The following is a 22,531-nucleotide window of genomic DNA, read 5'->3' as shown; positions in this document are numbered from 1 at the left end:
TTCCCCTAAAGTAACTATCTACAAGCCAAGTTATTTGTGACTTTTGCTGGATAAATTGGCATCGAAGAAGCTTCTCCTCTTTTAAATTGTTTGATATTATAATGCTTACCTTGTAAAAAAATAGAATAGACAGTGACAGGGTGATGAGCAAGACAGGAAGTACTTTGAAAACATATTGGCTTACATGCTGATAAAGCTGAAGTTGGCATCATCATCAGATATAGTTGAAAATCTAAAATATGTTGATTAATCAAACCTAAACAGTTTAGTTCTAAATTGAACATGGATTGTTTAAAGGACTTTTTGTTATCTATCAAAACACACAAAAAGCCAGTTTTGAATTTATTTTGTAGAATAACCTGAACTCAATTGTCCTACTCTTATTAATTCTTAAAACACAGATTTGATCTAATACTGTTTTGTATTCTTACATCCATATTAGAGAACCATCAGATGCAATTTATTCTTCAGACTTGATAAATTAAATTATAGCTGCTAAATAATAGGGACATGGGACAGTGCAGTACTGTTGTTTAATATTACAAACACAGTATCTGTTGCGTTTAACCTAAATTGCAATAAATTAAATCCTGACGATCCAACCGCCGACAATGATTGTGAAAATCCTGATATTCACAAGCAGAGTTTCAGTGCATTGCAGCTGAAATAGAATAATATTCTCCAAATGTTCCCTCCAATTAAACCTCTGCAGTAGCAGCATTTGACTCACTAATATTGCAATGACATTTGTGATGCAATATATTATGCAGCTTTAATATGAATCTTATAAAAATAAAAATGGGGCATTCAATTTGCCCAGGAAGTTAAAGCTCATTTCCTTATAATTCACCTGGAGCGCAGCATGTACTACTTACAAGAGGGAAGTCCACTGGGATTTGCTAATTGATGAGGTGCCAACTACTAGTAAGCAATAAACATTTTTTTTTTCTCTAGGAGTTCACACAAATAAGTTATGCAGTTCTGTTGTGTGGGGCAAATAAGTGGTGTAAATGTAAAACTTTTACCACTTATTTAAGGGTTTGGCAGCCATATTGATCTCTGATTTTTCAAACAGAGTGAACCGCTATATACCATATAAGCATCTATTAACTTTTCTTTTACGTCTTTTCTTTCTTTTTTTTTCTTCTTTTTTTTAAGAAAATATGTACATCGTGTCTGTACTGCAGCCCTGCAAACATATTCTTACCTGCGGTCTACTGGTTTATTCAAGGTTTGCTGCTCCATGATGAAGAAAATCTGACTGTATAAACGGTACTGTGAATTTTATCATTAGTGTTTGGTGAAGTTGCAACAGTTTCACAGTGTGCTAGAACGCCCAGAAACCCAGTCCTCAGTGGCTGCGGCTGTCAGCGTTTATGATGAATGAGCTCTAGATGCAGAACTGATGAGAAGCTTTGAAGCACCTCCCAAAGGTGGATGGAAGCACTGCATGACCGGCTTTCAAATAGGAGAGTAAATGTTGTTTAGATTCTCCCAGCATCCCTTCACATGAGGATTATTTGTCAGGTTACTTTACTTATTTAGGCACTGTTATTTATTTTTTTTATCAAAAGCCAGTGGGATTCTGTAATTTATGCCTCAACCACAAAAGTAAGTGATTGCAAACTTTCACGCTGAGTCTTGCAAAGTTTTTTATCAGCCTGCATTTAAAGAACTATAAGTAGTTTGGCTTATAAACATATTCTTCCTGGTGCTCTGATGTACATTATGTGCATCCATCAGAAAGGAGATTGGCTAGTAGTGTGAGAGGGGGAAGAAGTGAATTGTTTGAGGATAGGTGAAAGATGAGAGGGAGGAAGAAAGAGAAGTGGTGCAATAGGACAAGAGGATCAGACCGAGCTGATAAAGGCTGGATTTAAAAGATGCTGCGAGGGCAATGAGACCCAAGTTTCAGAAAGGACACTCACAGAGGAGTATTGAGGCAGTGGGGAAAATGCAGGAATTTTATTGGACTAAAAGAAAATGAGTGAAATGCAAAGGAAGCTGACAGAGAAGCGTCACAGAAGTGGGCTTTTGCCAGTAACCCAGTTCGCCGTTACCCAGTTCGACGTCCAGAACATAAACTCTCCTGCTGCTGCTTGCACGGGCCAGGCAGGGTTCATCCTCATGCTACTGTGATCCCACAGGCTGGAGCACCTGTGAGGGAGGCGCTGATGGCTCTGCCAGCAGCCTGCATGGCCTATTTGACTCGATTTCTGTCCTTGTGGGCGTGTGTGTGGATTTGGTTTGACAAGATATTATGTTCAAAGCTAAATTTAGTTGAACTGTCATTCATTGTGTAAAAATGAATGCAGCACTAATGCAGTAATCTGATGTAATAACTAAACTATAGTTTCCTTTTCAAAAAGGAAAGAGTGGATTTTTTCCAAGATTTTTAAGATTGTAGCTTTGGCATAGAGAAATTCTGAATTGGCAGGTCAAACCTTATTGGTCAAGGCCAGCCAATTAAATCCTAATACTAGCTCAATAACAACAAATAGCTTTGTTGTTATTGTCATGATTTTGTGCATTTTCTTTCCGTTAAATTGAGCAGCAAACATAAAGGAAACCAGAATGTGAAATCATAGACATAACTCAATCCACAATAACTTTTTCTGTTGGTGCTACACAAAATGCTTACAATATCATAGTAGATTTCCTATTTGTAGCATAAACCGGGTAGCATAAACACCTGCTTGGAAATGCAGGCATTTCTACTGGTTTAATAGGATTTAGTGAGGCTGAATGTAGAAATAATGTGGTTACATGTAAATGTTTTTTTTCTTAATGTGTTACGTATATGCCTTCAGCAGATTATGACTGTTGGTACTTTGCTCTGTAGCATATTGGTATGATAGTGCCACAAAGTTGCTGCAGATTTACCAGCTACACTCAAGAGTCGAATCTCTCGCTCCATTGCGTCCCAGAGGGGCTCTATTAGACTGATGAATGTGGAGTTCAGGGAGCGGATTGTAATGTCTAGAAAACCAGCCTGAGATGATCTGAGTACAGCTGCCACTCACTGAATATTTAACATCTTTTGGACCGAGCTCTGGAGTCCCGAGGTGGCTGTGTGTGAAAATCCCAGTCCAATAGAGCAGCAGGTTCTGAAATACTCCGACCACCTTGTCTGATATCAATGTGATCAGGGTGTTTAGGATACCTCAAATAGTCTGGAAATGTAAAGTTTCTTCACAAAAAATCCGAGTCCATTCTTCTTGTAGCTTGTATTGTTATCAGCAACCGTCAAGCAGAAGGATTTTGTACGTAAAGCAGATTAACATCTTAAATGACTAATAAATCGTCTCAGGGCATTTTGATGATCCTGCTAACACCATAAGAGGTCTTTTTTTAAAAAATCTGGTCTGTGCCAATTGGTTGCATTAAACGGTCACCTGCTAAAATTGCCATTCTTTATTCTTGATCTATTTTTTCTAAAATGCTTTACGTTTTCTTTTGTTTCAGACAATTGTTGAACTTTTAAGTCTGAATTCTGGAGATCATATTAGAAAACAGATTCATAGGATAAAAGAAAAAAAAAACAAGAGGATAGCTGCGGGTCAAGCTGAGTTAAAGCAACAGACGCACGATGTCCTCCTTTCCGTTTTTTGTAGTCATTGTGCACATCACTGCACCGAGGCAGCTGATGGCCACCCTGATGAAAATGCTGAGTCAACCAACCCTGGATCATATTTTTGTCCCTGTGTTTCAGCAGGAAGTAATCTGGCCATGACCTGAGCATAAAACAAGAAATGCTGAATAAACCGATTCGGTCCTAGTGATTGGTTTGCTCCAGGCTGTTCAGTGTACTGAGTTTGTAGTGATTTATTTATCTTTTTGCTGAAGCAGGACCCTTTGTTACTGTTTTGTTCAAATTGTCTGAGTTGGATTTGGCAGCTAATGAAAAAGCAACAATTCATTTTTGAATATGGACAATCTTCCTGTACTGAAGCTGACTATGCAGAAAAGCGCTTAAGAAGTGATTTTTCTTTCTTTTTTTTTTCTTCTAACGATCATATTTGGTTTTCTTGTATCGTTCATTGTAACTTAGCAGCTCAAGTTTCAGTGTCAGCTGAAAAAAATTCCTGATGTGATGATGACTCAACAAACCCAGCATGAACGTCCAGGAAAGGACAGGAAGGAGCAGGAAGCATCAGGAAAGGGCAGGAAGAGGCAGGAAGCATCAGAGGGTACAGCATGGCTCTCAAAACCTTAACGTAGAAGCATTCCAACTTTTTAAAAGAAAGGATAAATAGGAGAGAATAGAGAATCATATATTTGCATATATTACACAATGTTAAATCAAAATCTTGATTCCAGCAGGTAGAATAACAAAACTTGTTGCATCACATCGGGAAAGATTTCTTTTGAAGGGCAAATTTACTTGATTTCCAGTTTTTTCTATAGAAATTATTTTCCGGTGCTGCCACTGTCAGCAGGTTTGATTTCCAGGCTTTGAGATGGATAGATTTGGTTTATCAGGTGTAAAATCAGTGTTGACTAATACCAGAGCAATAGGGGAACCGATGCTGCTTCGCTTGCTCTATTTGAGGGATGATAGCTGTTGAAAATGTCAGCGTGGGCGTGAATGTCAAATTAACATCCACTTGAGTGCCATGATTCAAATTTTCCCAAAACATGGCATTGTTTTAAAAAAATAATAGTCTCTTTCTATCATTTCACTGGTTAAAATGTTATGCTTTTATTTGTATTTTATATATATATATATATATAAAATCCAGAAAGCACATTGCATAAAAGTGTGCATTCCTACTTTTTGCCATGTTCTGGTACGACAACCAAAACCTTCTGTGTATTTTATTTGGCTTTTATGTGATAGATCAACACAGTTCCATAGTGGAAGGACACTTCTACGTGTAACAAAATGTGGAAAGGTCCACAGTGTGGATACTTGTGTATTTTTGAGTTATTTTTAGAAATAGAAATCTAAAAGTGTGGCATGCAATGCATTAAGGCCTCTTGAGTCAGTACTTACTGTCACTGTACTTTTTGAATGTCTTTTATCGCTCTCATCTTTGGACATCTAGAGACTGAAAATCAAACATTCATTTGTGAAAACAGCTTACGCTCAGTCAGGTTGGCTGGATAGTGTCTGAATCTTCAACTCTTGCAACAATTTTTTATTAGATTTCTGGGACTTCCCTCGATTAACTCAGTGCATCTGTTCATTAACTCTGTCCACTCTGCTGCTTTTGTTGAAGGTAAGGATTCCCATAGCATTATGCTGCTACCAAAGTATTTTCTCAACTTAGTAAGAATTCATGTCTGCAGCGTTTCTTGGTCTCCATGATGTTGTTTGTACACTAAAGTTAACTAACCTCTGAATCCAGAGCAGCTCCGGTTCTGAAGACAACTGATTGGTCTAGATATTTTTTTTAGAGGTATTTGATTAATGAAAAGTTTTTGGTTCATCACAGAAAATCTCAGTAGAATATTGACTTTTCTTATAATTTTACAAAATGTGGAAATGTCCACAGTGTGAATACTTGTATGCTGTATTTGGTTTAACTAAAGGTTTGTGAGAGCAGTAAGTCTTTGGTGGCAGTGATTTGTTGGTTTATATTGATTGATTGAGGTCGGCAATCTCCTTTAAGCCTGGATTTGTTAGGCATTGATTATTTTTATGTGCTATTGATTATTGTGACCTTTAGTCAGGGGGAATATAACGACGGCCATTTGCAAAGCCTTTTTTCATGTTATGCTTTCAAAACCTCTTTTACTTCAGTTAATTGATGGTCCTGTCACAGAAAGAAGCATGTTTGAATTGAGCCAATTACCCTAAAGAAACAGAACTGGATGCAGGTTACTTGGTAATTGTTCTCCCAGTACTAAACCCAGTTTGTTTGTCTTGTTCCAGAATATGACGGCCAGTTAGCCCCAGCAGGACCATCCGAGTCAGGCATGGCATCGTCTTCCTACCTGGAGCCCAGCCTCAATCACTCGACAGCAGGCGGTTGCGGTTTAAAATCCCGGCCAGGAATGCCTGGAGCTCCCGGTACTAGTGGCTCTGCTGGGGGGCTGGAGCGACCTCCTGGCTCCATGGACCGGGTTCTCAAAATCTTCCATTACTTTGAGACAAACAGCGAACCAAGCACCTGGGCAAGTAACATCAGATATGGAGACGCTACGGATGTCCGGGTAAGAGGCGCACGCACTCTTTTCCAGACACGCTCTCAGATGCTTCCCTCAGTCATTTCTGTTTTTTAAATTGTTTTGACAGGGTGTTATCCAGAAGATAGCAGAGATCCACAAGTTGCGCTGCGTGTCGTCTCTGGGCCTCCGTTTGACCCATTTGCACTCTGACGCTCTGCACTGGTTACATCCAGATCTGGGCGTGTCTCACGTCAGAGAGAGATTTGAGAAACAGCATCCACAGGAAGAGTGGCGGTAAATTATTAAGTTTCACATGTGGCGGTAAATTATTAAGTTTGCAGCATCTCTCTGTTCATTCCCTCATCTCTCCTCTTGATTACCTGAAGTCCCTTGATTATTAACCTACTCTTAATGGCTGCTGGTGATGTCCGCTTAAACAGTGCAAGTGAAACCAGTTTAGGTTATAGGCCTGTCATGATAACAAATTATTTCCATAAACGACAATATTGTTATTTTGAGTCCATTTTCATGTAATGCATGTATAACGGCATAATGATGCAAGTCTGTCCTCTCAAACCACTAACTTTTGATTTTGTAAAGAAAACTTAACACTGGAACCAAACGATATTTTAAATATCTAAAATAAAACACAACAACCGAAAACAATCGATAAACTGTTGTACACCTTGAAAACTTATTTTCACATATCGTCTCTGTCCAGCTTTGCCCTATTTGAGCTCCTTTACAAAGAATGGACAAAAACTTCAGTCTCCAGATGAACAGATCTGGTGGTATGTACCTGCAAAAATACTCGCAGTTAGAGTTGTGGTGAAAAGTGGCCCTACAAAGAAATCCAAAACGTCTCTAGTGCAACTTCAGTGACTCCCAGGGTGCATGGAGAGGGTCGAAAATCTCAAGCCTCCAGCTGAAACGCGCAGGTCTACAAATAAAGTACTCACTCAGGAATTCTGAATACACTCAAAATTAAACCAACAACAAAGAAAGGAAACCTTTCCCTTCATAGATTTGTACGGTCAATCACAGAATCTCAAGAAAATACATTAAAGTTTGTGCTTTTAATGTTGCCATTTATGCGATGCAGTGTTCATTGTTTACATACTGTGGTTAGAACTTTCTGTACAACAAAACACAACTGTACGCATTGCATATTTCTCATTTTTGATTAATTTCTACTCATTTATAGTCCAAATATTACTACCTGAGTGACACATGTCAAAATATTTCAGCTTGCATTCAAACATCTCAAGCTTTTAACCATTCTCAGTTGTTACTGTTAACACGGCTCCTTAAAATGCAGCCTTTTGTCCTTAGCTTGAAGTCATTAAAATTGAAATTAATTCATCGGGAGCTGGTTAGGCAAAGCAGTATCTTCCAGTTGTTGCAGTCAACCTGCCTCAGAGGGCAGCAGCTTCGAGCCCACAGGAGCTTCTGCTCCTGCTGCTGTTGCTGCCGCCGCCGCCGCCAAGCTATTGTTAGAACAGCAGCAGTTGCCCAGGGGATGGATGGACTGACTCCCTCACTCCTTCCTTGCTCTTTTGCTTTGTAATCTCATTCTTATTTGAACTTTTTTTTAATCCTCCTATTCATCCTCTTCCATTTTTTTTGGTTCTCTCACACACACATTTTTTTTTTATTCCAAAGGATTCATTCATAATAGAACACAATGATTTATTCATTTTGTTTCTGGCCTTGATTTCCTTTCTTATCCAACTTCTGGCATGCAGCATCACAGCAGCTTGAAGCTTACTACTCTCGTGACCCACTTCTCCATAATGTGGGTCAGGAGACCCACATTACGGGGTCTCCTGAGCAAATATCAATATCTTGATATTTGCTCAATAACAAGATATTGAGCTAATATCTTGATATTTGCTCAAGATATTTAATTGAGCAAATATCTCGCTCTACACAATGGTGGCCCATGTGGACACTCCTGCGACACAGCTCCGGGCAAGCGTGACTGCAGGAGTCCCATTATGGTTTATGATATTACTCTTTTATCGGTTTTAGATGATTGATTTAGCAGCAAGTCACCGTGTATCTTCTCACAGTGGCACCAAATATAATGTACTGAGTGGAAAAGGCTTTGTCATTCGGCTATAAGACACCGTTTCACAGCTTGCGCTGGCGAGCAGCCATGCTTTTGAAGCAAGACACAGAGTCTCCTCTCCTCCATTAGGACTACCCCATCAAACCCTCTTGCTCTGTTGCTGCCATTCCCAGGTACGAGCTGCGGATACGGTACTTTCCTAAAGGTTATCTCAGCCATTTCTCTGAAGACAAACCCTCTCTCAACTACCTCTATCACCAGGTGAGAACACAGACACTGGAAACTTTATGGCTGTTTCCTTAAGTAAAAACAACCTAATCTTGACGTTTTTGCTGAATCCTATGACCACCTGATTTTGTGCTTTTTTTTTTTTTAAGGTGAAAAATGATTATATGCAACATTTAGCTGACCAGGTGGATCAAGATGTTGCACTAAAACTAGGCTGTTTGGAAATAAGGTGAGAGAAATGTCAGTCAAATCATTTCACTCCACAGCATTTAGCAAAAGTATTTGCAACCACTGAATTTTCACATTTTGTCACGTTTCAACCACAGATAATTTGCTCAAACAGGTTGCTTGCATCCTGAATATTTGTCTGAAAATAAGTTTCCCCATTTAAAATAATGCAGATTAAAATGCCACCCACACCCTGCCAAATGATGCACAGCATTCACAATCACTATTATTTTCAGCATTATAGTCATTAATCCTACATTATAGCATTCCTAGAGGTATTATAGATTGAAACAATTATGCAAAAAATTAATCTTAAACACAATAAACACTGCTTATTTTCTGGGACGGGCATTAGTGTGACATGATGGGGGACAGTGAAAGCACGTGTAGCCTTGACAGCTTCTTGTCTCAGGAGAAACAGAAAACTGCACCGGAGGAAAAAACCTGCATCTTTCAGCAGCGAGTCCAGCATATGCTTACGCTAACAATCAGGAGAATGCTGCCGACTGGCTCGCTAGCAACATCCTTTCATATTTAGTTGAAAATTTGAAATTCAGGCATTCATTCACTGCTCATCTTTGAAACAGTTTGTATTCAGATGCGTTCTTATTTAGACGAATGATGCAAAAGCATTGACTTTGCAAAACCAGCCTTCAGTGCACTACAGTTTCATGCAATGTTGGGAGTTTTTACCAATCTAGAGTAAAAACTTTGTTTTATTGTTCTTTACACAATAGTGCAATCACATGTAAACATTAATTTTACAGACTCTTAATCAGATTTAGGCTTGGACTTTGACTAGGCCAGTTTAAAATAATACACATGTATTGATCTATGTCATTCTGTTGTATATGTTTTTGATCAACCTACCTGTCTCTAGTGAAGACAAATATTCCCACAGCATGATGCTACCACCGCCATGTTTTACATTGTGTTTGTGTGTCAGGAGTGATTTGCTGTATTCGTATTTCTCCATGTTGGCCAAAAATTTAAACTTTTGCACTTGATACCTAGTGTTTGCAGCATCCTCTAAAGTTTCTTGTGGCGAACATTAACAAGGATTTCTTGTGGCTTTCTTGAAACAGTGTTACTGGATTTAAATTACTCCCCTTTATGTATTAATCAATTGATTTCTGAGGACAGCTGATTGCACTGGATTAAGTGTAACGGTATATATTTAATGGAGGCCAGAATTGATTTTGAAACAGATAAGTCCTTTCCGTTCCCCTTCAGGATTATGCACTACTCTGTTTGTAGCAAAATGTGAAAACTCATACTTGCACAATGACATTGTTTTTTTTAATAAAAATATCACTTTAATTTCTGTGTGTTTTCCCTGTGAATTATGCAGGAGGTTCTTCAGAGAGATGCCAGGAAATGCTCTTGATAAGAAATCAAACTATGAGCTACTAGAGTAAGATTTTTATTTTTTATTTTTTTCTTGTAGATCACACGTCACTTAACTCAATTGTGTTTTACTTTACAATGTGTGTGATTGCAAAGGTGTAACTGGTTTTATTCATTCTAGGAAGGATGTGGGTTTGAGACGGTTCTTCCCTAAAAGTCTGCTGGACTCCCTCAAGGTGAGAATATGCTTTAAAACTGTTTATATTACATTTTATCAGTGGCTTAGTGTGTATCTGGAATTACAGCTGGCAGGCTGTTTGGTTGAGTGGCAGCAGAGCCGGCATGATGACTGAAAGGATTTCTGCTTATCTGATTGTGTGGAATTAAGTTAAACCTGCTGTTGTCACTCACAGCCTGTGCTGTCAAACGTGTGCTGTTCTTCTGCTGGCTCTGAACCAACCTTCTTCCTGAAAGGCTTCACTCTCTCTGCTTCTCTTTCTTTTCTTCCCGCCGTCTTCCCTCCATTAGGCTAAGACTCTTCGTAAGCAGATTCAGCAGACCTTCAAACAGTTTGCTAACCTCAACGATGAACAGAGCATCCACAAGTTCTTTGAGATTATCACTCCCATCTACCCTTTTGACAAGGAGTGCTTCAAATGTGCTTTAGGGGTAAGGTTCCTGTTCTCCATGCAGATTATGGTGCCTTTTATCAATCAAAAGTACAAAATGTGGCTGTTTATGGTAAAAAAAAAAAATTACATAGTTTCCATAGTAAAACAGCTTTCCTGACTTCCTGAAATTAAAATCTTCAAAAGTATTGATACTTGACACTTAATATGTGTTTCCACCCTATATTAAGTCAAAGAGAGGCAATTATAATTCTTGTAATTGCCTTGTTTTCCTCTCCTCCTTAGTCTAGTTGGGTAATATCAGTAGAGCTGGCAATAGGACCAGAGGAAGGAATCAGCTACCTCACAGATAAGGGCTCAACTGTGAGTATCCACTCGGATCGATCTTGGTACAAATATGATATCTGTCATTTCTCTGATCTTGAATGTATGATAAATGAATGATTGATAAAGAGGATGCTTTTAATGGGAGGCCATAATTGTCATGCATTATGCTGCCATCTAGTGGTCTGTCTCCCTCTGCCAGATTTTGCTGGGTTTGAACGCTCCACACTTTTAGTCTCAAGTTTGAGAAATGCCTTTGGTGCCGTTTCATGTGAGATTTTTCTGTTGTTTTACCTTTAAAAATTGGTTCGTATCTGAACTGTGTGAAACACTTGTAAAACGGCAGAATTTCATTAGGGTCGTATATGCTGATTGATAACTTTCTCTTCATTTTAGCAAGTTAGATACACCACTTTGATGCTGACCATTTTAGATTTATTAGTGCATTGAGTTTCTGTCTTGATCACTCAAATGCTCAGAGATCTTAACTGTTTTTGGGTTTCATTCCTGTCTTTGGAGGTGATATAGAAATCACTACAGATCCACTGAAAATATCAACTTCTTTTGTACACCTAAATGTTTGGTGTTTCTCTTTATGTATTATGTCTCTCAACATAAAAAAAAAACCTTGATATAGATCTTCTAATAGAGTGGTGGCGTTATCGCCTGTGCTTTGGATACAAAGGATCCAGTTTCAGCTGAACAGCTAAGAGCTTCCCTGCTTCCTAAGAGGCCCGATTATGATTGATTCTGACTTATCTTCTCTTTCACCTCTACTGTTACTCATGCCACTTACTTACAATGCAGTACTGTACTGGAAACTTGAGGCAAATACAAATACATATTAAGTAGACAATGATCTCAAGAGGCTTTACTTGCACTTGTTTGAGTGAACCTAATGTTGATCAAGTGGGAGGGAAAGCTTTTAAGGAAATGTGATCTGTTGTGATAAGGGTTAACATCGGAGACCCTCTGCAGATTTATGTGCTTCTGTTTGGTTTATATATTTGGAAAAAGTTTGCTGATGCATTTAGGGCAGCATGAGTTGCACTGGTATGTGGAGGCTATAAGTCCTCAGAGCAGCAGTCTGGTGTATTACTTCTATCCTTGGGATCTTCACTTCATATTTTGTCTTTCTCGCTGACAAATTACCAGGGATAAAAACACCACATAATCTTAGAAAAGTAGGAAACATTTTCCCCATCCAAATACCAGCCATGCATATTTTCTACAATTGTATTGCTCTTTACAATTAACCAGTGGATATTTAGGGTTTTAATGCATCTCTCTTTCACTCTCTAGCCAACACACTTAGCTAATTTTAACCAAGTCCAGTCTATCCAATACTCTGCTTTGGAAGAAAAGGACAGGAAAGGGATGCTTCAGCTGAATGTCGCTGGAGCTCCAGAGGTACGTATATACGCTCACTTTGATACTTTTTTTTGTTTTTCCAGTCCTTGAGCAGCTTCTTGCTTCAGTGCTTCCTCTGACTTTGTTTTTAACAACTCAAGTAAAATAACAAATCGTTGTTCTTTTTCCTTGCCACTTGACAGCAATTTAGATTTTTTTTTTTTTTTTTTTTGAGTATCTACTCTGCTGCTCACCAGTTAAGGCAAACATAGCATCGTCGATTTCATTTACCAGCCTGTTTCTCTGTGCATCTCAGTTTTAATATACAAACCAATATTAGATGATGTGCAAACAAAATTGTTCAGAATAAAAAAAAAAGAATTTGCATTCAGCACACGTGCTATAATTTCTTTTCTTTTTATTAAGGTTTTTTTTAGCTCTAGTGGCCTTTATTTGAAAGTGCTATGACGGGAAAGTAGGGTAATTAGAGAAAGGGGAAGACATGCGGCAAAGGTCACCAGGCTGGGAATTGAAACAATACTGATCGAATAGTATAAAAGTTTGCATTAGAAATCAAATAAGGATTTAATTTCGTGGGTTTCAGAGTGCGTGTTTGTGCAGCCGGATGCTGCATGTGTGCATCACTGCTGCAGTATTGGCACAGGGCTGTGTGCACACACTCTGATAGGGGACATTATTATCAGTGAAGCTCTCATTGTGTCACTGTGAAGCAGCTCCCTGTCCCGCTCTTACACTGATCCTTCTGTTTGCAGCCCCTCACTGTCACGACAGCGTTGCTGAATACAGCAGAAAACATGGCCGACTTGATTGACGGTTACTGTCGTCTCGTCTCCTCGGTTACGCGCTCCTTCATTGTTAGAGTTCATAAAGGTATGTTGAGTAGCTACATAGTTTTGTATTTTGATGTACTACTGAGTTTGTTTTGTTTTGGCTTCAATGCTGCTGCGGTTCAAATTAAAGGAGGGGGAAAAAAAGTGTGTTGTTGTAAAACACAGAACCCTCCAGCAGATGTTATTTAATGCTGATGACCCGCCTGTTCTCGTCACTATGAATAATAACCAGCCTGTGTGCCTTTTCTACAAGTAGCTGAGGCTTCATAGAAACAGCAGTCAAGTTTGGGCTCTCACTTTAGGTTGTTTCACTCTTGTTGATGTGCTTGTTTTGTCGTTCCAGAGGGAGACAGAGCTCTTCCTTCGATACCAAAGTGAGTAAGCTCTTGGTTGTAGAAATGCATGTCAATAAATCTTATGGAAAAAATTATTTAAAGCTTAATCGCATATATATAATTATTACACACAGAGTAATTCGTAGACTTATTTCTGTTCATTTCAACAATTCCGTCGTATGGCTCTTTTCATTACATAAAAATAATTTATATAATGAATTTTGATACATTAACTCTCATTTGGCTTCATAATTTTCTGATTCATAACCTAAATTGGACAACATTTCTATTGGCTTTTACCTGTTTGCAGCTGTTTACGTTCAATGCAGTATCTATTTTTTTTAATATGAGAGAAATCTGTGCCGCAGAGTTTCAAATCATGAGAAGCGGATGGAGAAGCGGATGGACGGCGTACGCACCCGGGCTGTTTGCGTGTCAGGTAACGATGCCAGCCAGTCACACAGCTTCTCCTTAAATGTCATGAATGACCCAATGTGATCAGAGTTGTATAAGGGGCTCATACATATGTGTGTAGAGCCAGATTCCTCCATAAAGCTTCATCTGTGTGTGCAGAGAAGAGTCCTTGTCTCACCAGATGTGTCCGTGGAGGGCTTTAGTCACTGCCACTCTGTCTCTGCTCTCTGTCTCTCTGCTGACCTCTCTGACTGACTCACATTTACAGTTTGAAGTGAAACATCTTGAATTCTGTAGAAATGCATCAATTAGTTACGTGACTAATTATTTTTTTCATGTTGATTATAAAACTAACCCTTCTCTCTCTTTGCTCCTGTTTGTGTGTTTTTTTTTTTTTTTTTTGCTGCATGCGGCTTCTGCAGGTCACATTAGTGGCGATGGTAAATCTCACTCTTTGTATTTAACTTCTTTTAATTAGCAACATAATAAATCGTGTTTTGATTTAGCGTGCTGGACGTGTGTGCAGTATCTTGATATCTGCCTGTGAATGTTTTTGTGGCCTTCAGTTTGTTTCTGTGGAAAGGAAGAAAACTTTCCAACCCTCCCCTTTCCCCTTGGCCGTCTGTCTGTATGTTTCCATCACTATTGTACTACTGTGACTCATTCTAAAGTGGGGATCTGGTCAGTAGTACATAAACACGTATAAATGTGCATGTGCTTGGAGTTGGGTGTGGTGACAATCTGTTGATGTGGTTCTTTACCCTGAAGATGTTAAGTACTGATCCAACCTAGCTTAGTTCTGTGATTTTTGTCACCAACCGAGTGACTATGTTTGTTGGTTGTGGTTCCTGAATGGACTCTGGTTCTGCAGAAACGGACGACTACGCTGAGATCATCGATGAGGAGGACACCTACACCATGCCTTCAAGTAAGTAGGCCTTTCTCCTAAATATTGTTGATTAAGATGATTTCCATCACTTCAAGGTTTTGGAAATTAATTAAGTAGAAGTCTATAGCGACTTGTGTGGAAAAACCTCAGTTTAATGGTATATAATGATTGATTTAAATTGAATACCTGTTAACTTTTGAGATTTTAGGTTAGACCTTTGGCATGTTCTGCCATAAAGCCAGGACAAACAGCATCCATATTTAAACTAAATCAATCATTTAGTCAACTCTTTAAGTCCTGAGGTCATAAGTGAAAATGAAAAGTGTTTACTTAATTAATACAGACTTGAAAATGCTTCTGAATAATTCTGAACAGAAGTCCGGCTCAATTTTTGAATGGAACTATATTTTACACATTGACTGCTGATTTAAGATTTAACACTCATTCCACATTGTAGCGTCTGCTGTCTAATTTTGTGTAATTCAAGTTTTAGAGCTGCAATTAGCCATCTCTCAACACCACAAAGTAAAAAACAAACCAATAAAATCCACTGCGTTAACACTGAGATCAGCAGCTCTAGGGAGGAACGCAAACACCATTTGCACATAGACTTGGTGCCGAGATCAGTGTTGTCTTATTTGTCTTTGTAGCTTAAATGCAACATGTATTTGTGACTCTAAATGAAGACACTGCATGGCGTTTTGTGATGAAAAGGAGGTGAGGATGAAAATGGTGAAGAGTGTATTGGATTGATAACAGAATTACTTTAAATCCTCTTTGTCAACGCATCTGATAGAAAGTTTTCCCATATTCAAATGATTCTTAAAAGTCCCAAACAGAATTCTTTTTTCTCCGCACATGAATGTGAATGGATGGACCATGAGCTACTCTGCTCCACCTATTGTGACCTGGTTTTGTTTTCTATAGATTGTTTTCTCTGCTTTCCACATCAATGAGGAAAACTCTTGTGGTAGAAAAGCATTTGTTTTCCCAGGGCTGTGAAGGAGGTCTGTGCAATTTTGAGAAAAAGTGTGAAACTCTTGTGCTCAGCATCCCAAAACAAATATGTTGTCTGGTAATGCTGAAATGATGGATTGAACTTTTGCTAACATTTTGAAGCACATAATTGGCTTCTTTTTTATTTTTAAATCGTAAACCTGCCTGGAAACAGAGACACAGTGACGTATTTTGACAGCTGAGTATGGGATGCCAGTGCTGCTGAAATGTGAGGGTGTTGCATTGACTTATTTAATGTCCCATGTCCCATAGGAACTGTGTTTAGTGTCTTTTTCATTTATTACTCTTAATAGTTCACAACAAAAATTGCTCAGATATTGACTGCTGTGCATTTTTGGCAGGGATGTGGTGTTGTTATAATATTATTTATTTTTCAGTGGTGATAATTGCTCCCACAGATAACTTTTCAAAAACATCAATTGCCTGTTGTCCTACTCATTAAATCTGTTTTTATAGATTGAATTGTATACAAGAGTATATACTCATTAAAAATAGCTTCTTAATTACTACACATTGTCTGAGTTATAGTCAACATTTTCGGAAAACTGTTGTCCATCCTGCTGCTTTCTTCTCCGTGTTCAGACACAGAGTGTTCATACTTTTAGTGAGATAAGACAGTGATGTGAGCTTGCTGTGGCTGCTGTGTGCTGTCTGACCTATGGGTTTAGATTTATTCATGCTTATGCAATGCTTGATGGACAACATTGAGAGGCAGAGAAGATGGGTGAGTGAACTTTAATGTGATGTGAGAGGAAGTTGCTGACATTTAAAGTGAAAACATTTAACAATTTCTTTTTATATAAACTTGCCCATGTAACCTGCCATAAAATGTTGTCTGGATATTGTAGACATATCCATACAACCAAAACATGGCCTTCTTTTTTTAAAATACACCTCCAGTACATTTATGTTAAGCCAGGAGGGATCAGTAGTGGTTTTTTTTTTTGGGGCGGGGGGGTTCTTTTGGTTTTAGAAATTCTTGAGATTTTCATTCAGCAAAACTTTTATAGATATTTTGAGCAGGTTGATTTTATTTTCTGAACCAGAGTAATCTGTTGCATTCAGGCCCCTGCCTAATTTATGTCACTGTCATATTGATCTAAATAACAAAGTCTTTTATACTTAACCCGTTTTCCCAGAATACTATGGACTAGATCAAGGTAATGATTGGAACACACCATGTTGATGACTCTTTCATTTGGTGGTTGTTGTGACCCTCTTTTGTTTGCTTGCACCAGTAAAATAAAACCTGTGATATTTTCCTATAGCTGTACTTTACTTCCCCGCTTGTGTTAATGTGTGGTTGTGCTATCAGTTCTGGCTGAGGTGGTGAAAGCTTCAGAACTTGGATCCAGTTGTTTACCTTGTTTGCATTTCATTGGTTTATTTTAAAAAAAGACATGTTTTCAGTATCATTACAAAAACCTTTGCACTTCTGTAGAACATAAAAATCGAATAATTTGATCATGAAAGGTTATTTGGAGTGTTTCCTTTTGGAAAGTTTATGAAGTAAAAGTTAAGGCGAACTCATGTATTTACACATTTCAGAATGTGGCACATGGACCACTAACACAGATAGTGTGTTAGTGGTACTAAAAAAATTTTTTATTGATGTGCACTAAATGCGACTTCTACATTTAGCACATCATCATTCCAGGCTTTTTATTGCCTGAATCTGCTTTCTCTAAAAGTCCCATTTAAACTGTAGTAATTATCATAAAAGAAGATATTTCTGTAACTGGACATTTGTAGCTTTATGTAATATTCATGTGATGAAAACATGGACAAAGTCGGGTCGGGCAGAGCCAGCCACCAGCATTTAACAGCCTGAGTTTCACATCGAGTCCTCTTTTCCTACAATACAAGAAATTGACTGACCAAACAAGGATACACATTTATACACAAATGAGCCTAATAAGTTTATTTCTTGCCAGCAATGATTTATTAATTTATTTCACATCCCACCTGACTTTTTCCATTCTATTTAAATTAACAAAATGTTATGTTTATATTTTCCATGTTGCTCAGAGGTTTACATATGCGATGTTCTTGGGCATGAATGGCATTCCATTTGCCATTTCAACTACTTTAAAATGCAGCGTGCAACTTTTAATGAATTTTAAAAACAGGAAATGGACCCACAATTTTGAATTTATCACAGCATTTTACAAGACAGATTTATTTACAAAAACATAAGAGTCAAATACAACTTAGTCATACAGACAGATTGAGTTAAATGCAGTGTTCAAGTTCAGTTTATTATGTCAATTGGTACAAAAGTGACCTATCAAAGAAAGCCTAGGCAGTTTAATTGAGTAATTTACTTTGCAGCAACATCTCCTGATCATGCATGTGGCAGAAGTAGAAAGGAAACTCTCAGGAGGATCCTGATGGTGTGAGCAGCAAAACTTTCCCAACAGACTGAGGATTTTTATTTTAATTGCTGCCCTCTTTACTATTTCATTCAACTTGTTAAATGCATCAGTGACGCTGGCAGGAAAACAAACCTTTAGCATGATGGTACCACCTCCATGCTTACATGGCTCAGTGTTCTTGGGTGCAACAATCTCAATTTAACTTCACCAGAGATTAGTTTCCCCCTGTAAGCAGCAGTAAACTTTTGTCGTGCTTAATGTTGATGGGTCCTCTGAGGAAACGGAACAGTACAAACAGATCACTAAAAGGCCAAATGAATGGCATTCATGCCATGAGTGTATAAAAACCTCTGAGCAGCACCATACGTTGAGTTTTATTGGCTGTTAGTAATCTGTGTTATGTGGCATGAGTCGCTGTGTTTTGCCGATGCTGCTGTTGCATGTTGCTCAGAAGAAGCTGTGCTGAGGGCAATAAAAGCCAAGCTTGTCAGAGTAAAAAATAAAAAATTGAAAATATGACGACCGGTGTCTACAAATGGCATCATTTATTTGTTTATGGTTTCGTTTCAAATTGAACCGAATTTAACATACTGCTTAAATTTGTATGACAGTATATAGTGCTTAGATGTAGGTAGTTTTTACTTTAACTTGCAGCATGAACGTAAACACATGGTAAAGTACTCTAATAAGCTTGGAAAGTGAACGCTCTGTAAATGAAGATCAATGTGTGAGAGGGTAGCAAATAAAAATTTTGTTCTTGTATTTCTGAATTGTTTTTGGTGTGCCAACCTATGTGTGCGTTGTCTGTGTGTAGCGCGGGACTACGAGATTCAGCGGGATTGCATTGAGTTGGGGCGCTGCATCGGTGAGGGTCAGTTTGGAGATGTCCACCAAGGAGTCTACATCAGCCAGGTACGTATCCTCCATCTTATGTTAATTGCACCTTCTGTCCCTATTTCAAATAAAAAAAGGGGGGAATACACTGTTCTGTTATTTAATTGCTGCATTTAGCGTTTTTCTAGCACATTTGTTTCCGATTATCCTTGACGGTACCTAACCTCAAATTGCAAAATAGGTTTTTTGTGAAACTGTTGTGTTTACAGTAAACCTGAGTCACAGGGGCACAGTTTGGATGGTTTACTGCTACATAACAATGAAAGAAATACACATTTAAAATTCTAAAACAATTGTAATAATACTAGTAATATTGGTGTGATACTATCTCAGTTTTGGTTGGGTCCTGTTGATGATATTTTAAAGTCTAGGATCAGTATAATAGACAAGTTTGACGTAACCTTTAAAATAAATTTCCTACTTATGTCACGTGCCAAGTATAAAACTACGTATTTTTCCAGTTTTCTTGTAAATGTAAACGTTTGTATCTGATTGCCTCTATTATATTCCTGTAACTTATGATTTTTCTACGCTGTACTTCTCACAGGAGAACCCAGCTCTGTCTGTGGCGGTGAAGACTTGCAAGAACTCGACTTCAGACAGCGTCAGGGAAAAATTTCTGCAGGAAGCCTGTAAGATCCTTGCATTTATATATATATATATATATATATATATATTTAATTTTTAGTGAAGAGCAGTGAATGTTTATTGGAATATCTGTGGACGTCTTCTATGCAGTGACAATGCGTCAGTTTGACCATCCTCACATAGTGAAGCTGATGGGAGTCATTACAGAGAATCCGGTGTGGATCATCATGGAGCTCTGCACACTTGGGGAGGTAATGATTAAAAGCCAGTCCTGCATTAATGATTCAACAATTTGTGTTTCTTGTCTTTCTCCTTGTTTAATTTTTCATTACTGCTGTAATGAAAAATTACAGCAGTAATTGTGGAGGGGCTGCGACGGTGCATTTCTAAATCTGAAAACAATCCGATCGTTGGAATCAAACGATCAATTTTTTATGTGATTTAATGAACTTCTACGGAGTTAAATCACGTGGAAATCAAAAATGATTCTGAATGTTTTCAGGATCTGTTGATTACAATGAATCATCCTGATTACTGTTAACAGGTAAATCTGTTACACCGTTCCAGAATGAATTATTCAGGAAATGAATGGGAGGTAATTGTAACATCATGGCCTTTACTGAAAGCCCAAGATGTTTACTAAATGCTCTGTAAATAATGCAAACAGGGATTAAGTGACTAAGTGGGTGAGAAAAATCTATACACCACTGCTAAAAAGGCTTAAACAGATTTTTGTGATGAAAGAAAATAAGACCATAATCAATTTCCTTTTAAATTTGACAAGAAAATCTATTGGAGGCAAAAAAAATGCATAACTTCTTTTTAATTTTACCCGCCCCGACAGATTTTTACATCACATAAACTTAGTACTTTAACAGGGTGTGTACACTACTGAGAGCCAGGCGTTCTGCTGTTGGTTTCTTATTTTCTGTCCTATAATTATATATTTTGTCTCTTTTCTCCTATTTTTTGTTTAAACTTCTGCTTTTATACTTTGTGATTGTTTTTTTTCCCCCTCTGTTTTCCATAGTTGCGCTCATTTCTCCAGGTTAGGAAGTACAGTCTAGACCTGGCCACTCTCATCTTGTACTCTTATCAGCTCAGCACAGCACTGGCGTACCTGGAGAGCAAACGCTTCGTACACAGGTACAAACGAGATTATCGTCAAACAGCACAATCAACCATGACATAGCAGGAGTCTTGTACAAAAGGCAATTTACAAGAGATACTGTCCCTATTTTAGTGCTATTCACTAGAACACAGATATTTCGATAATAATGGAAGTGCATCTTTGTGTGACTAAATACCTTATGAAAAATATGTGAGTATCTTGCTTTTTAATCTCCAGGGACATTGCAGCGCGAAATGTGTTGGTCTCCACGGTGGACTGTGTAAAGCTGGGGGACTTCGGCCTTTCCAGATACATGGAGGACAGCTCTTATTATAAAGGTATCTGAATTCAGCAGAGGCACTTTAAGGGCTACTCTGTAGTTATTTTATAAGCGTTTAAAGAACCAAACTGACACGTAAAGTAAATGCTTCCTTTTATTCCCCTTTTGCAGCATCTAAAGGTAAATTGCCCATTAAATGGATGGCTCCAGAATCCATCAACTTCAGACGGTTCACTACAGCCAGCGATGTCTGGATGTTTGGTATGCTTACAGCCGCAGTCTCCTTTTTCCTCGTTGCGATTTGTTTTTGTGAAGCTGCAGGCGTTTACGTCCAATGTGTCCGTTTCACTCCACAGGCGTCTGCATGTGGGAGATCCTGATGTACGGCATCAAGCCTTTCCAGGGTGTGAAGAACAACGACGTCATCGGCAGGATAGAGAACGGCGAGCGCCTGGCCATGCCCCCTCAGTGCCCCCCAACCCTGTACAGCCTGATGACGAAGTGTTGGTCGTACGACCCCAGCAAGAGGCCACGATTCAATGAACTTAAAACACAACTCAGGTACTGCAGTCAATTGGATTATTTAGCGGTTTTCATGTGGATTATGCCAGTGTGTTTGTGTGTGAGCTTTGTTTGAAATGTAAGATTTTTACTTCCAATGAAGAAATGTTCGCTTACAAGTGTTATGGAAATTGCATTCAGTGCTATACTTACAGGTTAGTTATTTTTACATCTATTTTTAAATTTCAGGTTAAAGACTTGTCATGAGACTTCCTCCTGATATTCTTTAGAGTTTGGCTAATTTGTTTCCCCCTCCCTCTAAAACAGAAGCTCAGCCAGAAAAGCTGCTGATCAAAGAAACACAGTAAATACTGTATTAACCAAATGAAGCACTTGACTTTTTCCTAACAGCAGGTGTCACTCTCTGTGTGATTTCAGTGAAATGAGCAGAAAGGAGAGAAACTGAACATCCAACATTATTTTTTGTATATTTTCAGTTGACTGGTTGGGAGGGAAACCATCTCTCTGCATTTCTGAGTAAATTACAGCTGTGCCCAGCATTTCTGCATTGCTGGAATTCAACGCATTAGTCATCATAAATAGTCCCAGGATATAAATGATTCTGGACAGAGTTTATAAGGAGCAGCTTTTTCTCTACATGGTTCCATGGTTTTACTAGACATTGTTGTCTTACTTAATGAAGTTAAAATTGTCCATTAGTCTCTCCAGCTGTGACAAAGTGCTGATGAATAACATTGTTATTGTGCTCCTGAAGAAGCACTTGTTCAGAAAACGTGACACTTTCTTGGTTTCTTTCCCAGGTTAATCCACATAAAAAAATAAATAATCTCCCTAGCCTGAAAGCAGATGGGGGATTTTTACTTAGGTGGTGACTGACAATGTTGACTGTACTAGTCCTGCTTTTTGATCCCGAGGATCTACTTATTCACTGAGCAGACATGAACAAACTGTATTGAACCTACTG

General features: G+C 38.4%; 1 protein-coding gene across 17 annotated transcripts in view; it reads left to right on the top strand.

Annotated features, from left to right (window-relative positions):
* Window positions 1-22,531, top strand: part of LOC103478404 (focal adhesion kinase 1) — a 59,198-nt gene that overhangs the window by 13,967 nt on the left and 22,700 nt on the right. For 9 of the 17 annotated variants that reach the window (XM_008432245.3, XM_008432243.3, XM_008432238.3 and 6 more), the window contains 22 exons: window positions 5,879-6,159; window positions 6,242-6,408; window positions 8,359-8,446; window positions 8,563-8,642; window positions 9,993-10,055; window positions 10,170-10,224; window positions 10,517-10,657; window positions 10,903-10,980; window positions 12,244-12,351; window positions 13,065-13,182; window positions 13,486-13,516; window positions 13,846-13,916; window positions 14,314-14,331; window positions 14,763-14,819; window positions 16,937-16,957; window positions 18,987-19,084; window positions 19,614-19,698; window positions 19,805-19,905; window positions 20,685-20,800; window positions 21,003-21,103; window positions 21,217-21,306; window positions 21,402-21,606. In XM_008432245.3, coding sequence (XP_008430467.2) covers window positions 5,923-6,159; window positions 6,242-6,408; window positions 8,359-8,446; window positions 8,563-8,642; window positions 9,993-10,055; window positions 10,170-10,224; window positions 10,517-10,657; window positions 10,903-10,980; window positions 12,244-12,351; window positions 13,065-13,182; window positions 13,486-13,516; window positions 13,846-13,916; window positions 14,314-14,331; window positions 14,763-14,819; window positions 16,937-16,957; window positions 18,987-19,084; window positions 19,614-19,698; window positions 19,805-19,905; window positions 20,685-20,800; window positions 21,003-21,103; window positions 21,217-21,306; window positions 21,402-21,606 — 2,129 coding nt within the window. In that variant the 5' untranslated portion in view covers window positions 5,879-5,922. The remainder of the gene's footprint in view (window positions 1-5,878; window positions 6,160-6,241; window positions 6,409-8,358; window positions 8,447-8,562; window positions 8,643-9,992; window positions 10,056-10,169; window positions 10,225-10,516; window positions 10,658-10,902; window positions 10,981-12,243; window positions 12,352-13,064; window positions 13,183-13,485; window positions 13,517-13,845; window positions 13,917-14,313; window positions 14,332-14,762; window positions 14,820-16,936; window positions 16,958-18,986; window positions 19,085-19,613; window positions 19,699-19,804; window positions 19,906-20,684; window positions 20,801-21,002; window positions 21,104-21,216; window positions 21,307-21,401; window positions 21,607-22,531) is intronic. The other 8 variants (XM_008432241.3, XM_008432249.3, XM_081597701.1 and 5 more) reach the window with 3 other exon arrangements.

Source organism: Poecilia reticulata, chromosome 16 (genome assembly GCF_904066995.2).
Source record: "Poecilia reticulata chromosome 16, P_reticulata-male-v2, whole genome shotgun sequence".
Lineage (NCBI taxonomy): Eukaryota > Metazoa > Chordata > Actinopteri > Cyprinodontiformes > Poeciliidae > Poecilia > Poecilia reticulata.
Note: the sequence above shows the minus strand (reverse complement) of the source record. Positions and strands in the feature narration are given on the sequence as shown.